At 34.4% G+C, this 17,569-nt stretch overlaps 1 protein-coding gene across 1 annotated transcript in view; it reads left to right on the top strand.

Annotated features, from left to right (window-relative positions):
* Window positions 1-17,569, top strand: part of Ttc26 (tetratricopeptide repeat domain 26) — a 337,099-nt gene that overhangs the window by 47,846 nt on the left and 271,684 nt on the right. The window contains exon 5 of the mRNA XM_090415574.1: window positions 5,281-5,476. Coding sequence (XP_090271700.1) covers window positions 5,281-5,476 — 196 coding nt within the window. The remainder of the gene's footprint in view (window positions 1-5,280; window positions 5,477-17,569) is intronic.

Raw genomic sequence — 17,569 nt, 5'->3', positions numbered from 1 at the left:
CTCGAGAAGCACTGTTAGGCTACAAACCAGTTAATGAATGAATCATAGCAGCAAGATTTCAGGCAAAGCCATTCAACATATCAATAGTCCAGATATATGCACCCACATCTGACAGCACAGATGAGGATATTGACTTATTCTACAAAGATCTGACAGATACAATAGAAACAATACCAAAGCAAGATGAGCTAATTATTGAAGGAGATTGGAATGCCAAAGTTGGAATAGATAATGATGGTTGGGAAAGAGTCATGGGAAAATATGGTTTCGGAAAAAAAAGAAATGAATGAGGTGAAAAATTGTTAGAATTTGCTGTGAACCACGAGATGATGATCTGTAACACAAGATTCCAACAAAAGGAGTGTAGAAAATGGACATGGCGATCAAATGATGGGAAAACCAAAAACATGATTGATATGTTTATGATTAAAAGAAGATGGATAACATCAGTACAGCAATGTCGAAGTTTTCAAGGAGTGGATATAGACTCAGACCATAGTTTAGTGATTACAAACATCAAGTTGAAATTAAAAAAAGGAATATAAACCCCAACATCAGAATTGAAGAGATACAACATGAATAAGTGAAGCAGAAATAGGAAGAAGGTACAGAACAGTGTTACAAGAGAAACTTAAAAGTGTGGAGAAAGAAAAAAACTCGAATTTAAGAGTGAAAAGAGTAATGAAAGCGATAGAAGATGCAGTTGAAGAAACAGTACCAGAAGAAGAGAAGATCAAGAAGAAATGGATTACACAAGAAACACTGAAGTTAGTACAGGAGAAAATAATGTTGAAGATAAGAAGGGATACATCAGAACATATAGAAGAAAGTGTAATGAGGTGAAAAAAGCAGTCAGAATGGATAAGATGAAATGGTTAGAAGCCCAATGCAACAATATAGAACAGTACTATGGAGAGCATAAAACAAGGGAGGTATACAAAATGATCAGAACCATTAATAGAAAGCGGCAACCAAAACAGACCACAATTAAAGATGAAAAGGGCAAAGTATTGATGAATAAAGAAAAAATTGTACAGCGGTGGACAAGATACTGTAGTGCGTTATATGAAGAAAAACTAGATTCAGATAGCATTGGGAAACTGACTGAAGAATTGAAGCAGATATCACCACCAGGTAATGAGCATGATATGGACATTTTAAGAGGAGAGGTAGAAAAAGCAATGGGACGGCTAAAACACAACAAGAGTCCTGGTAACGATAACATTACTAGAGAAATGATTAAATGTGGTGGTGAAAGTATGGTTACAGAAATGCACCAACTATGTAATATGGTATGGAAAGATGGGAAGATGCCAGAGGAGTGGGTGAAATCAATATTAGTAACATTATACAAGAAAGGAAATAAGCTAGAATATAAAAATTATAGAACAATTGCCTTGATAAGTCACCTTGGTAAAGTGATGATGATCATATTGACAAAAAGATTGAGAACACAATTGGAAGCATATCTTGCAGATGAGCAAGCAGGATTTAGGAAGGATATTACAATTCAACAGATTCTGACAATGAGGTTAATAGCAGAGAAAGCTAGGAGAAAAAACAAAAACATATATACCTGCTTTGTTGATTTTCAGAAAGCATTTGACAGTATTGACCAGAAAGTGACATTAGCAGTTCTGGAATCCTATGGAATTGATAAAAAAACTAATAGCTATATTAAAAGATGTTTATCAGAATGCAGTTACAGCAGTTAGAATAGGTGATGATTTGGGGAGATGGTTTAAAACAAGCAGAGGTACTAGACAGAGAGACCCAATATCACCAAGCATTTTCATCGCACATTTAGAAAGAGGAATGGACAAATTGAAGGAAGATGCCAAAGGAATATCTGTACACGGAATGAGAATTAACAGTCTGAGATTTGCAGATGACATTGTTATTATTGAAGAAGACGAAAGAGAACTACAAAAAACACTGAAACTGTTAAATGAGGAAGGGAAGAGATTTGGACTTGTTATGAACTTGGAAAAAACAAATGCAATGGTATTTGGTGAGAAGAACATGAAACAAAAGATACAAGTGGATGGAACTGATATAGAAAATGTAGAACAATTCATATATTTGGGAAGTAAACTGACATATGACTTGGACTGTAAAAAAGAAATAAAGATCAGGATTGTAAAGGGAAGAACAAATCTGAAGGCCATGGATAACATCTGGAAAAGTAAAGTGATCAGTCTGCAAACAAAACTAAGAGTACTGGAAACATGCATCTTCAGCGAGTGTACTGTACGGATCTGAAACGTGGGTAATAAATAAGGAATCAAGAAAAAGAATTTTGGCATTTTAAAGAACTTGTTACAGAAAGATTCTAAGAATAGGATGGGTACAGAAAATCACCAATGAAGAGCTCTATCAGAAGATACAACCAAAACAGAATCTAATGCAGAAGATTATAAAACGGAAGCTGCAATTATTTGGACACATCTGTAGAATGAGTGAGGACCGGAAGATAAAGACATTTATGTTTGGTATTTTGGATGGTTTAAACAGAAGAAGTAGACCATACAGAGAATGGATAGATGATATAAAAGACTGGTGTGGAATGGGTGTACAAAAACTGCGACACTGTGCACTGGACAAAGAAAGGTGGAAGAAGATAGTGAAACAGGCATCAGATATCAACGGGCAGTAAGCCTATGGTTCATGATGATGATGATGATGATGAATACCCCAAGCATTTTCAGTTCATCAATCATTATTCTCCTGTCAATGTCACATCTGGTACTGCATTATCACCACCTGCATGGTATACACTTGCTGTCACTCAATAACTCAACAATTTTGTTTATTTCTGTCACCTCTCTACCATCAGCTCATTAAATCTTATACCATCCAGGCATATACTTTATTTTTACCCCAGATTCTTCCTTTTACTTGTCACATGAGCAAAATAACTCTTTAGGATTTCTTTTGGTCATCAGTTAGCTTACTCTCGTAATTAGCTTTGGCCTTCCTTCCATGCACGTCACCTTTCTTGTTTGTGCTTGTACTGGTAATGGGCATGCAAATCACCTTTTTCTTTATATTCTTTCCATAACTTTTTTCTGTGACTCCTGCTTAATGATGGTATTTATCCATCTTCAAACACTTCAACCACCCTTTAACAGGGGTGTTTGAAGTAAGCAGTATCAGACTGTAACCATCTCTCATGCACTGTGAACATTCTGCTCTGAATTCTTATATCAATGCACTAACTTCTCAGCTTGTCATAAATTACCTGCTTTTTGATTCCATATATATCTCATCTTAACAGAATGGTCTGCAATCTTCCAAGTCAAGACCAGATGATTGTTTTCCCAAAAGTATTGCTAGATTGGTTACTTCTAATTTCTTTGATGTTGTGACCAGATCCGGCACTCTCCAACCTTGTGTCACCCTCCATTACATGCTGTCTCAGGTAATTATCTCTTAAGTGAAATTCTCCATGATAATTACTTGACATGCACTCATCATGCTAGTTTGCCAATGCATGTACCTAAATTCTCCATTATATCCCATAGCAGCAACCAACTGTATCTTTCAACCTTTTGGCCTCTTATCTTACATCAGATAGCATCAAATGAACTGCTCTTTGCATCTCTGTCCTCTCAATGTACTTTTAGTCTTTGTTTGGCTTTAGTTCTTCTGCTATAAATATCAAAACTCCTTCCTTCCATTCCATAGCTTTGCATTACTTGTGACTATATTATCCTTAGTCAACCAAGTCTCACTAATGCTTATAACATTTGGTGAAGTTGAGCTAACAAATGCCAAAAACTGCACTTATTATTCATTATAATGAATACTTATTATTGTTAAATCTTGAATAGAAGAAATTATAGTAATATAATACTCGATATATATTATATCGAGTTGCTAAATAGACCCAGTTGAATTTATTGAATGACAATTGTATATCTCTTTTTCTTAGTAATGAATAAATTCTTTTCTTGTCAAACAAATAACTTGCCTGATCACTAAATTCAATGCACTGCTCATAAACAGAACCAATGCGTATGTATTTTGATATAGTCACGACTGCAAAGTGAGAAACGTATATGATTATAGTATAGGAATAAGATACAGAATTAAGGATTCTGTGCCATACTGAGTGTTTTAATCTTGGATAAAGAAAATTCTCTTATCTTGTAAATTTTGGTGGCACAGCTTAAACAAATAAATTTCCAAAATTTTTAATCAGATTGAGCACTAGTAATCTAACAAAGAATCTGACTTTAGCCCGAGGCACTGTTTTTGTTATCCGAGTTTTGTACACTCGAGCAATATATTAGTAGCGGCCATAAGTTTGAAGTACTACCAAGGATTAAGATTTAGACAAGAGGCAAAACATAACATATAAATAAATAACAAAATTAGCAGATTTTTCAAAACAATGCCCAACAAGAATCAATTATAAGATTTAATTGATAACATATAATAAAATAACCAATGATATTAATTTTTTTACATTATGAATACTTTCGGCATTAGGATGCATAAACTGTAATAGCCCCTTTATCTTGCAACTTCCCTTATACTTTGTGTTCATTATACCATTAAAATTAAGAACCTGGTGAGGTACATCATGTGATTCACACTCTCACTTACTCACCTGCATTCTCCCCCCCCCCAAAAAAAGAAACCATTCTAGTTTCTCTAACTCTGCACTTACAGACTCTCATTGAACAGTACTTTATCGAGACAGACTTTCTCAAAACAGTGACATCTACTCACTGTCTTGACTAGATTGGTAAATCCTTGTATGATCTTAATTCTTTTAATTACATAAAACCATCCCATGCCCATCTTCTGTTTTGTGTTGGGCCTAATGGCCTGTCATAGCCAAGTGACGTGACTTCTTAGAAACCTGATTTCTGCTTATGATAGGGCAGTTAATTCTACCCTCATTGTCTGCTATGTCTGTGAATTGCATGTGTTCTTATGGTCAGTTAGTATGTTTTGTGGGATGAAAAACCTGAGTTTCTGGGAGAAAAAACCCCTTCCATCCATATGAGATCAACTCACCTTCACATGAAAAGTCTTGATAAAGGTTCTTCTTGTCTTAGACAGGATCTTATACCTAGGTCTTTTCATCCACTGGGCATTGTTGATACCAACTGTAAAGGCTCTTTACTTAAAAGTAAAATTTGGTGTATTAAATGACTTACCTTTTGGATTTATTAATATTTTGAAATGATTATTTAAGAAGAATATTATTGACTTACTCTTGTATTATGATTTCACCTAATATTTTTAATTTTTCAATTTTTATTTTAGGTCCAAAGAGTCAGCTTCAGAATAGATTACTTTTTCATTTAGCACATAAATTCGGTGAGGAAAAAAATTTAATGACTTATCATCAGCTATTACAAGACATACTGGAAGATCAATTATCTCTTGCTTCTATTCACTATCTTCGTTCTCATTACCAAGAAGCTATTGACATATATAAACATATTCTGTTGGATAACAGGTATAGTTTCCCCTCCTCCCTGATGTTTAATTTTTTCCTCATATTAAAATATGACATTTCTGTTTAAAATATATGGTTTATAATGAATAGTAGTTTTGACATCACATCCTGTCCAACTTCAAACACACCAAACTTACTTCTCTTCTTCCTCCTCTTCTGTTTTTTTTTTCTTTTCTTTTCTAATCTCTAAGAAGAATCAACTGTATGGATATCATGTTAATAGTGATGAAAAAAAGAAAAAACATCAAAGAGTGGTTCACAAGTTATGAAAATGCATTTTTCTAAGGTTGCAAAAATTGTATTCTAATCCAAGTGGAACTCACAATCAAGTCTGGTAATCCATTCCACTCTCCATGCAAAAAATCTGGTCTGCACCACTTACTAACCACATTCTTACATAACTTCAGCAGAAGGCCCCTTGTTCTCAGACTCTGTCATATATTGAAAAATTTCACTTGCATCAATTTTATAAAACTCCTTTAATATCTTAAAGGTTTCTATCATGTCCCCTCTTTTCCACCTATCAACTAAACTTGTAACCCACAAACCTTCAACCTATCCTCGTAGGGGGTATTCCACAGACCTGTCACCATCTTGATCACTCATCTCTTAATCCTCTCTACCACCTTCTGGTTCCCAAGAAACAAAGATGACTGAATCTGTGCTCAGGTCAAGATGTGGCTGAATCATAGCCTTATGAAGAGGGATAATAACTTCCTTGTTAACATGTTTTTCAACATCCAAGTAATTTGTTGAGCTATTTTACCAAATTTTGCATTATACCCTCTGAACTTTAACTCTTTGTCCACCATTATCCCTACATCCCTAGCCTCATCAATTTCCTGCAAACCAATACCATCAATATGATACACTATGTGCAACTTTTTCAACACGAAGTGCATAACCTTACATTTTGCAACATTAAATTGACAATCATTATCCTTTGCCCACAATACCAATTTATTTAAATCATCCTGCAACATATCTACATCACCTTTATCATCTATTGCTCTTCCCGGTTTTGCATCATCAGCAAACAACTGGATGGATTACGAATGCCTTATTTCATTTTTTCATGTTTCATTAATATGTCCAACCCATTAGCCTGTTATATTCAAGTAACTTGGCTTTTATATCTAATTTTGCTTTCAAGGGAAGTTAATCCTGTCTGCATAGTCTGTTATATCTGTCAACTATGTATACTTTCGGATATTTCTTTGGAGAGGGGGATACAGGGAAGGGACTCAATTTCCTAGATATGAAAAACCACTACCATCTTTGTATGAGGCAGCTATTCACCTTTGGTTGAAGTCCATATAAATATCTCTTGTGTGTTAGGTGGAATTAATATCTAGGTTTTTCTGGCTAAAACGTGTTATTTTTTTAACTGTGCTAGGGTGTCACTTACTGATATGTTACTTGAATGTTCAAATAATATTTTGTTTGAATGTTTGCTTGAAAAAAAAAACTCATTAAAAGTATTAAAATGATTATGTTTAAAAGTGAGAATAGTAAACATCCATTATTATTATTTTTACCAAGTAGACAGAGTAATCAAGAGCTTTTGAAATTAGAAACCTTTTGTCTGAGTTGTCTTGGTGCTGTGCTACTTAAAAGCATTATGCTGCTTCCAAGAATCCATATATTTGCACCTAGTGTGTTATTTTGGTTTCTGCTCAAGTGTGATATAAACCAACACACACACATACACACACACACTGTGTTATTTTGGTTTCTGCTCAAGTGTGATATAAACCAATATACACACACAGAGTTTGCCTTAAACTCGCTAAACTAGCTTCTTGTCTTTAATTCTCTCTGTTGAATCTGGACCAACCTGAGTGATATTTATAGATTCAAATTGTCTCTGCTGTAAGACATCAACCAATCTCTATTTCTTTGGAACAGTATTCCTCATCTAGTTCTTCAAAGAATTACGATGTTCTTAAACAATTACTAACTGTTTAAGAACATCGTTAGGTTCTTTCTTCTCACAACTGTGTGTCACATATGGTACTAATGTAATCTAGGTTTTGCAATTTCTTGTGTGTATAGGATTAACATACACTCTCTCCCTCTCCCCCCTTCTCTCTCTCTCTCTCTTGTATATATAAAAGTTAGTAAGGTGTTATTACTGGATTAATATGAATGAGATTAATAGAATAAGAGGAGAACAAGAGGATTTCCCTGAAAGTTGTATAAGGAGGGTGTGAGCAAAGAAATGAAGAGTAGGTTTTTTTTGCATGGAGAATGGTAGTTGGTTGAAATGCATTGCCTGAAAGTGTGGTGATGTGGAGACAGTGAATGCATTCAAGTCACACTATGATAAGCTTGGTGTGTGTGTGTGTGTAAGTAGACCTCCCATGATGAGTCTTTTGATTCCATGGAGGTCTCATGATAACAATATATTTGTATATGCGTGCAGGGTCTCTGCTAGCCCATGCAGTACCTTTGTGTGAAATAGAAAAAGGCACCACTTTCTCAAGTAAAATTTATTAAGTTACTATATTATTTATTTTTCAATAAAAAAATTAACAATCATAATAATAACATTATATTATTATTATTATTATTATTATTATTATTATTATCATCATCATTATTTGATACCTCCAGGGAGTCCAAGACTCATTGAGGGAGGGCACGTTATATACAACTCTCCGTCTCCACCACTCAACCTCATTCACCAACCACATCATCTACACCAGTGTTTCTCAAAGTGTGGTACGCGGACCCCCGGGGATCCGCGAAAGGTCTTCAGGGGGTCCGTGGCAATTTTCGGCTATGCATCATTAACGCATGGAATAAAATTTAAGTTTGAGATCGTAAGATTCAAACTTAAATTTGAAACCTATTATATCACTGAATAAGGTACAGAGACATCTGCAGGCTGTGTAATATGTTTCTCAACAAATAGTGCAATTAGAGACAACTGAGTAAAAACGGAACTAATGAATTGCATGATCCCTCCCACATAAAATGCTGTATAGTAGACAATCAAAACCATATGGTGCACTGGCAACATATGTTTTGTTTGAGTGAACGTGTTAAAACTAAGAAATATATAGTGAATGTGTTTCATATACAGTGAATGTGAATTATATAAGGAATTCGGTTGAAGAGAATTAGCATTTCAACTGAACTTTCGGCTTGCTTTTGTCAATTAGTAGCGTGATCTTTTGTTAATACCGCACCAATCATATGGACGTCTTCATAGCTGCTTTATCTCTACCGGCCTACCATTGCTGTCTGTTTTGAGTTCTGCTTTCACTAGCCATTTGTTGAAGGATTGTTCATTAAATACGGTAATTTTTTTAGCTTTCAAATTCTTAAGTATGGATCACTGGTTAAAGACTGGATTTTTAAAATGTGTAAAAGAGAGGAACATAGTAGATACAAGTAGCTGTCAGCAACAAGAAAATGTTGATATTGTATCTAGATCAAGTGAAATTGATAAGTGTGTGTCGTCTGACATCTCTTAAGAACCAACTAGGAAGAAGATGTGAAAACTTCGTAAGTACGATATAAATTACTTGAAATGTGGATTTTCATGGATGGGAAATGAAGAGGAACCTATTCCATTATGTGTAATTTGCGGTGAAACTTTAAAAAATGAAACCATGTAATTTAAATTGCCATTTTGAATTGAAACATAATGAATGCAAGGACAAACCTGTCGAATGTTTTCAAAATAAACTAAAAAATTTAAAAGAATCTCAAAAAGCGATGTTGATCGTGTCAGGAGGTGAAAACATGAAGGCTTTAGAAGCTTCATATCATAGTCGCTATTAATAGCAAAAAGTGATGCAGCAGAAACAATTGGTGAAACTTTGGTCAAGCCTGCAGCAAAAATAATAGCAGAAATTATGATTGGAGATAATGCAAAAAGATCTTTTGATAGGATTTGTCTTTCAAATAGTACCATTCATCGAAGAATCACTGAAATGGCTGAAAATATAAAACAAACATTGTTATCCGATATACGTAAGAGTCGTTATTATGCATTGCTTGGTAGATGAATCCACCGACATTACAAATTTTGCAAATCTTCTAGTGTTCGTTAGGTACGAAAAAAATCAAAAAATTCATGACAACCTTTTATGTTGCCAACCCTTGCCAGAACATACAACAGGAGAAGAAATATTCAACAGTATAAATGCCTTTATGCATCAAAACAAGCTTGATTAGAAAAGTTGTGTTGGAATAAGCACGGACGGAGCAAAATCCATGGTTGGATCTAAAAAAGGGCTTGTTTCAAGGATTCAAGCTGTTGCACCAAATGCAAAGTCGACACACTGCTGCATACACAGGGAGGCTTTGGCTACACATATGATGTCTACAGACCTAAGAAAAGTTCTTGATGAAGCTGTAAAAATCATAAATTATATTAAAGGCCATCCTCTAAATGCCAGACTCTTAACTTTGCAAAGAAATGGGAAGCAACTATACACAACTTCTTTTCCATACCGATGTTCGTTGGCTTTCTCGTGGAAAAATTCTTACTCGTTTATTTGAACTTTGGAATGAACTACAAGTTTTTCTTGATGAAAAGTTTGAATTGAAAAAGTATTTACATAATTGGAAATGGCTCAGTCAATTAGCATACCTGGCAGATATATTTACTGTATTAAATAGTCTTAATTTATCTTTACAAGGCAGGGAAATTTCTATATTTCATGTCCAAGATAAAGTGAACGCCACGTTGGCAAAAATGAAGTTATGGCAAAAGTGGGTTGGTAATGGAGAATTTGACGTGTTTCCATCGCTTCATGAATTGCTCGCAAGTTCAAATGAACAAATTGATGATGATGTGAAAATTACTATCATGCAGCATTTAAAAAGCTTACAAATGAATCTAGAAAATTATTTCCCTGAATTGGACATTAATATTGAGTGGATAAGATACCCTTTCAATAAAAACAAATTTATGCCAAAGGGTCTATTGTCAATAGAAGAAGAACAACTTTTAGAACTAGCTTCTGATGGTTTCCTAAAAAATAAATACAGTGAGAATACGTTATCATCATTTTGGCTACAAATACAGAATGAATTTCCTGAATTAACAGATAAAGCTCTAAGGTTCATTTTTCTATTTCCAAGTTCATATCTGTGCGAAGTTAGATTTTCGGCCCTTGTAGATATTAAGACGAAGAAGAGGAATCGCATTATAGATGTCGAACCGCATCTGAGATTGAAATTAACAACTATAGAGCCAATTTTGCTGAAATTTTATCTCACCATAAGCAATTTCACTCCTCTCATTGATGATAAATTACTTCAAGTAAATAAAACTTTATAGTATCTTTATAAAGTTTGTTCTATTAAAAATAAGTCATTTATTTATTTATTTATTTATTTTTTTTTTGAATAAATAATTTATTTTGAATACAAATAAAATAGATATTTAATTTTTTAATATTTTAAATTGGGGTGCTTAAGGGTCAAAGCTGTATAACTGAGAGGAGACCTCCACATAGCCTTTAAAGGAATGCGGAGAACCGACCAGGGCTTCTGATCTAATGTCCAATCCTCACCTTCTCGTGGTGCACCCTGTTGGGTATCTACTTTGATACTGAACGAACGAGGATGGGCTGGCAATTTGGGATTTAGCCGACCAAATTGTATTCTTATTGGTTAAACCAAAATAAAAAATGATGGTACAACATGACAAAATTTCATGCCAGCTGGGGCGTCGCCCGGTTAAACAAGGCCCCCGTTGTTTTCGTCAGGGAACCAGGGCGAACAGCGAAAAGTCAGCTACTGGAACAAATCTGAAAACAAACCCCAACTCAACATCACCAGAGTTAAAGATCGGTACTATCAACGTAAGAAGCCTGAATGGCAAAGAAATGGAGCTAGCTGAGGAATTAGATAAGTACCAGATCAACATAATAGGGGTGACTGAAACAAAAAAGACCAAAAATGGTGAGATCTTTCTGAGCAATAAATACAAAATGTTATATTCAGGCAATGACAATCAAGGAAAAGAAGGAGTAGCCATAGTATTCAACACAAAATACGAGGCTAATCTTCTTGAATGGCAGTCATTCTCAAGTAGAATAATGTGGGCAAATATGAGAATGGGGAACTGGACAATGAGACTTATTTGTGCCTATGGTCCCACAGAAGGTTCTACTAAGGTAGAAGTGGAGGAATTTTTTGAGGCTTTAGAAAAAGCAACTGACACAATGAAAAAGGAAAAGTTGGTCCTTGTTGGGGATCTAAATAGTAGAGTAGGAAATGATTGTGAGACATACAAAAATATTATGGGAAAATTTGGAGAAAAGAGCAAAGCTAATAATAATGGCCAATATCTGTTGGATTTCTGCTCAGGACATGGACTGGTTATTACTAACACCATGTTCCAACATAAAAATGTGCACAAATTCACATGGAGAGAAGAGGCTAGGAATAAGAAAAGTCTCATTGACTATGTTATTGTTGATAGTGATGTTTTCTCCCTGGTGCAGGACACCAGAGTGTACAGAGGATTTGAAATTGGAAGTGATCACTATTTAGTCTTGAGCAGGATAAAATTGAATTTCATATTGAAAAGAATAACATGTAAGAAAGTTTTAAAACGAATAAAAGTTGAGCAGCTCTCAGATGTGAACTGTAGACTAAAATACAGAAATATTATTGAAAAGAAAATGAAAGAGTTTGAAAACAGGAATCAAGCCTTGGAGATTCAGTGGCAAACTCTGAAGGAAACATTGATTGATTCTGCCGGAGAGGCATGTGGTGAGGTTGTGTGCAAGGATAAAAAAATCAGAACTCCCTGGTGGACACAGGAAGTTAAAGAGGCAGTGAAGGAAAAGAAGAAAGCATATCAAAAGTTCCTGGCAAATAAGTCAGCTTTTACTCTTACAGAATACAGAGACAAATGTAAGAAAGCTAAACAGTGGGTAAAACTAGCTAAACAAAAGTCATGGGAGGACTTTGGCAAGAATATAGAAAATAAATATCAAGAAGGTGGCAAAATATTCTGGAGGTTGTTGAAGAAGCTTAGGAATGGAGGAAAGAGTGCTGTAAAAGGAATTAGAGATGATAAAGGTGAAATGAAAACAGGAGAAAAAGATATCCTTGAAGTATGGAGTAATTACTTTGAAAAACTGCTAAATGAAACAAGCAGTGATGACAGCACAGTGATAAAAAACACTGACCAGGCATGCAGTCAGTAATACATATCCATACTTGAAGTAGAAAAAGCCATCAAAGGCTTGAAATGTGGAAAGGCAGCAGGAGTAGATGATATTCGACCAGAAATGCTGAAGTATGGTGGTATAAGAGTCTTACAGTGGCTGCACTGCATAGTTCAGAAAGCCTGGACAGAGGGACGAATTCCCAATGATTGGAGTAGAGCTCTCATAGTACCCATATATAAAAAGGGAAATAAAACTGAATGTGAGAATTACAGAGGTATTTCCCTACTGAGTGTTCCTGGCAAGATCTATGCAAGTATACTTGAGAAATGGTTGAGAAGAATTGTGGAAGAAAAGCTTGGTGAAGAACAAGCTGGATTCAGGCCAAATAGAGGCTGTCAGGATCAGATCTTCACTTTACGACAAATAGTCGAGAAAGCATGGGAATATAACAAAGATCTGTATTTAAGTTTTGTTGATTTGGAAAAGGCATATGACAAGGTGCCAAGAGAGAAGCTATTCAATACGCTGCAGTTATATGGTGTCAATGGGGCATTATATCAAGCAATACTTAGTCTTTATTTGAGTTGTGAGTCAGCAGTTAGAATTGAAGGAAGTACAGGAAGATGGTTTAATGTTAAATCTGGTGTGAGACAAGGATGTACATTATCCCCTCTGTTATTCATTATCTATATGGATCACATTATGAAGGAATGTGGTATTAAACCTGATATCAAAATTGGAGATGTTAATGTCAGCTCTTTGCTTTATGCGGATGATGTTATACTTCTAAATAAATCCGCTACAAGTCTGCAAGATTCTCTGACCAAATTGAATAGCTGTTGTAATAGATATGGTATGAAGGTCAGCAATAAAAAGACAAAGACAATGAAAATAGGCAGAATCATTGAAAATGTCAACTGTGTTGTGAATGGAGAACCTGTGGAACAAGTAAAACATTTCAGCTACTTAGGCACAATTTTTACTGAAGATGGTAAACTAAATATAGAAATAGACAACAGAATCAGCAAAGCTGGTATCGTGGGAAGTCAATTGAATAAATTCATATGGAATAAGAAAGAAATTAGTCTGAACACTAAATTAGCTGTATACAAGACTGTGTTCAAACCAATTTTAACTTATGGATCTGAGAGCTGGGTCAGAAGTAAAACACTTGACCAACGACTAGAGACCGCAGATATGAGAGTCTTGAGAAAGATTAGAGGCGTGAACAGATTGCATCAATGGCAATATCATATTAAAAATGAGGATATTAGGAAAGAACTTGACATTGTCAGCATCCAGGAATGCGTTAGCAGAGCTAATCTCAGATGGTATGGTCACTTAAATAGAATGGGAGAGGAAAGATTAGCAAAACAAGTGTTCTCTGCCAGGTTGGCAGGAAAACGACCCAGAGGAAGACCAAGATATAGGTGGATTGATACGGTACAAAGTGCCTTAGACGATAGAAATATAAGCTCTGATAATGTTTCAGTCTTGACAAGTAACAGACTGATTTGGAGGAAAATTGTAGATAGGAAGTTAGTAATGATGTAATTTTTTCATGTAGTACTGTCATATCCTGTACACCCCTTGAGGGTACATGGCAGGAATTTGATGATGATGATGATGATATTTTAAATTAATTTATTAATTTTAATTAATTTATTTATTTTTGAATTAATTAATTAGGGATCCGCAGATATCTGAAGTTTGAGAAACACTGGTCTACACCAACACCATCTACTCTCCACCAACACTAATATTTTCACAGACAATCGCAAACATCCATGCTCACGCATGGATTCGAACCCACAGCCTTTTGGCTGGTGAGTAGATACACTAACCACTTGGCCAACCAGGCCAGCATAGAATAGAATAGAAAATTTAAATTTTTAATCATGGTAATTAGGAATTCAAAGTCACTAGGATATAATAATTTGTTATAAAATATTCTTGCTTTTTTCTTTATACAATTACAATACTTGCTTCAATATCTCATTTTCTATAGAAAGGATTGCTTCCAATGGTGTCATGTGTCCATTTAGGCTGGGTTTGCTGTTGTGTAGCTTATACTACCCAAAATGCACTTCAATTTGACCGTATGATTGCATTTTTATTGATGTGTGAAAGTTTTATGAGTGCATAGCATGTCAGTGCTCATCTTAATTGGTCAAGTGCAATTAATTGTAGGATGACTTTGAATAATTTAGTTTATCAATTAATATAATTTTAAATATGGAAAGCATAAAAGCCAAATGAACAGTAGCTATGCTTCAAACATGCCATTTATGTGAGAAGCACAAAAGGTTTGTTTACACTTTCTGGTGCAATTAGATTATCATTGGCAATTACTAGAGTGAGACATTGATAATTTGAATTTTAATACAATTTTTAAATACAACCATATAATATGCACAGAAATCAGAAAAAGTAATCACTTGAGAAATTATTATTTTACAGCTGAAATAACTTGTTTTACTTACTTATTTAGACACAAGTTCCAATCTTCTTTGATTATAATCATACAATCCATGAAAGCTCTGGCAGAAAACGGGACATTCAGTAGATCGTTAACACTATTTCAGATTTTAAATATAGGAAAAAAAGTTATAAATTATTTATAGAAAATGATATTATTATTATTATTTGACACCTCCAGGAAGTCCAAAGACTCATCGAGGGAGAGTGTGCCAACAGCATCGAACGATTGGTCCCCTTCCAACTACTAACTGCACTCAAACTTACTTAACTGAGCCATTAGTAGCAGAGGCTCTACCAATTTGTCTATATTGGGGTCCTAAGTACATCAGTTCACGCTTTGCACATGCAGAACTAATGAAAATCAGAAAACAAAAACAGCAACTCATGACAAATGATAACGATCAGTTTGGTTGACACAGTAACCAATCACAGGCACCAATTTATGGTTACTATTATCTCAGCACACACACCCTGTCTTGCCTTTTGGGTGATTTAAAACCACTGAAATGCTAAGAATTTGACCCACTGTTCCACCTGTATGTCTGTTCAAAGGGCACTCAAAAGTGTCCATATTTGTGACTGCACACTCAGGCTATTAACACGAATGTGATGCAATGTTTATGTATCAAAGAGTGTCCTCTTCATGAAGCATTAGTATATTGTGTTTAATTTTAGGAATCATGCTAAACCAGGAAACAATTAGGGGAGTGTTTAACGGGAATAAATGCAAAAATATAATATCGGTAATATTGCTATTCCGTGGGTGTGCACAGCACACCTAGTACACCCTGAACATATGCTCCTGGTCACTATATTTGACATTCTTTCTTGTAATAGTGTAATGCTTAAGCAGTTTTAAATAAATTTTAATTTTGAGTATCTGTGTTCTCCACTGGCAACCCATGTTTCAGCAAAGCTAAATATATTCTGAGAGCTGTGAACTTATTCAGAAATTGTTGCAAATATATTGTGCAACACTTCAGTGGAAGACCTACTAAATTTTAGAAAACTTAAGGTTTTTAGTTTTTCTTATCTCAATGTCTCATCAATATCACATTCCTTACTATATTCATCAGTCAGTTTCATTTGTAAATTTTACATCACTGCAGTGGTACATATTCCTAATTCTTTAAATGCTGTATGCTATGCCACCTAAAACACTGAAAAGGTGATGATATTTTTTCAGCATTATACACTTTCTTTTTAAGATGATATTGTTGTATCCAACATAGAAAAAAAAAAACATTTTGAAATTTAGTTCTGAATGAATTTGCAATTGAAGTGAGTCTTCTCCTTTTTTTCTAGTATTTTCTATGTTGGAGAAGTTGGTAATAATTTCAGGAGACTGTAATTTGTTTAGTATCAGTAGTAGATTTTTTGTAAACATTGCTTTGTTTTTTCAAAGATGAATTCCTTAATTTCTTCAGTGCTTTCAAAGGCATTATGTACTTTTACATCAAATTTTGGTTCCTACATCATATTGTTCAGCCAGTTTAATTAATTTAAAAGTGGATATTTTTAAAAGTATACCTTTGGTATGCATTCTAGAATGCTTTATCTTTATTAATATCATCAGAAGTTTCTGAAAGAGGTTTGCATGCCTGCCTCTAATTGAGTTTTTAGGTTTTGTGAATATACAATTTAGTGAAGGTTTAGTGAATATACAATTAGAAAAATTAAATGGATGGTTTTAAGTTTGTTTGTAAATGTTTTTTTTAGTATATGTCAATGTTTGTTGAAACCAAAATATAGATGTATAGTTGATGGAAATTTTTTCACTTGGCTATGCTACTAATTATATATTTGGTTTAATCCTTTATCTAAGTATAAGCAAACAAAGTTTATGCCTGAAGTATTTTCGGTTCCCCCAGTTATCCTGTTGTTCATTTCTGTGTCTAGTCTATCATCTTCTTGTATATATGATCCCAAGTATTTAAAGGAGTGGACTTGTTCCAGTTGATGGTTCTCTATTTTTATTATGTGTTTTGGTTGGTTTCTAGATATGATCATTGTTTTAGTTTTATTTATATTTATGGTCATATTCCTTTTCTTTGTTTCTTCATACCAAATGTTGATGTTGTACTGCGAATATTCAGCTGTATTTGCTAGAAACACTACATCTGCAAAAGCCATGTGTGAAATCCTGGTTTCTTTCAGTTTCCTGTATCCTAGGTGGAAGTTTTTTGTTTTTGTTTGGCATGCCTTTAAAAGTTCATCCATTACTATAATGAAAAGAAGAGGGCTGAGTTGATGTATAGATGTCTCACTCCTATATTTGTTTCAAATTCTTTTGATCTATTATTACAGGTTTTGTTACATAATTTCTATTACTTTTGTAGAGGCTTTGTATGGTTAAGTTATCTTGTATCTTGTTTTTCTTTAATGTTTGCCATATTAAGTGTCTGGGAACTTGGTCAAGGGCCTTTTCGAAATCTATAAAACATGCATGTATTTCTTTTCCATATTC

This window comes from Typopeltis vanoorti, chromosome 3 (genome assembly GCF_054136105.1).
Source record: "Typopeltis vanoorti isolate ZY-2024b chromosome 3, IOZ_Tvanoo_1.0, whole genome shotgun sequence".
NCBI lineage: Eukaryota > Metazoa > Arthropoda > Arachnida > Uropygi > Thelyphonidae > Typopeltis > Typopeltis vanoorti.
Note: the sequence above shows the minus strand (reverse complement) of the source record. Positions and strands in the feature narration are given on the sequence as shown.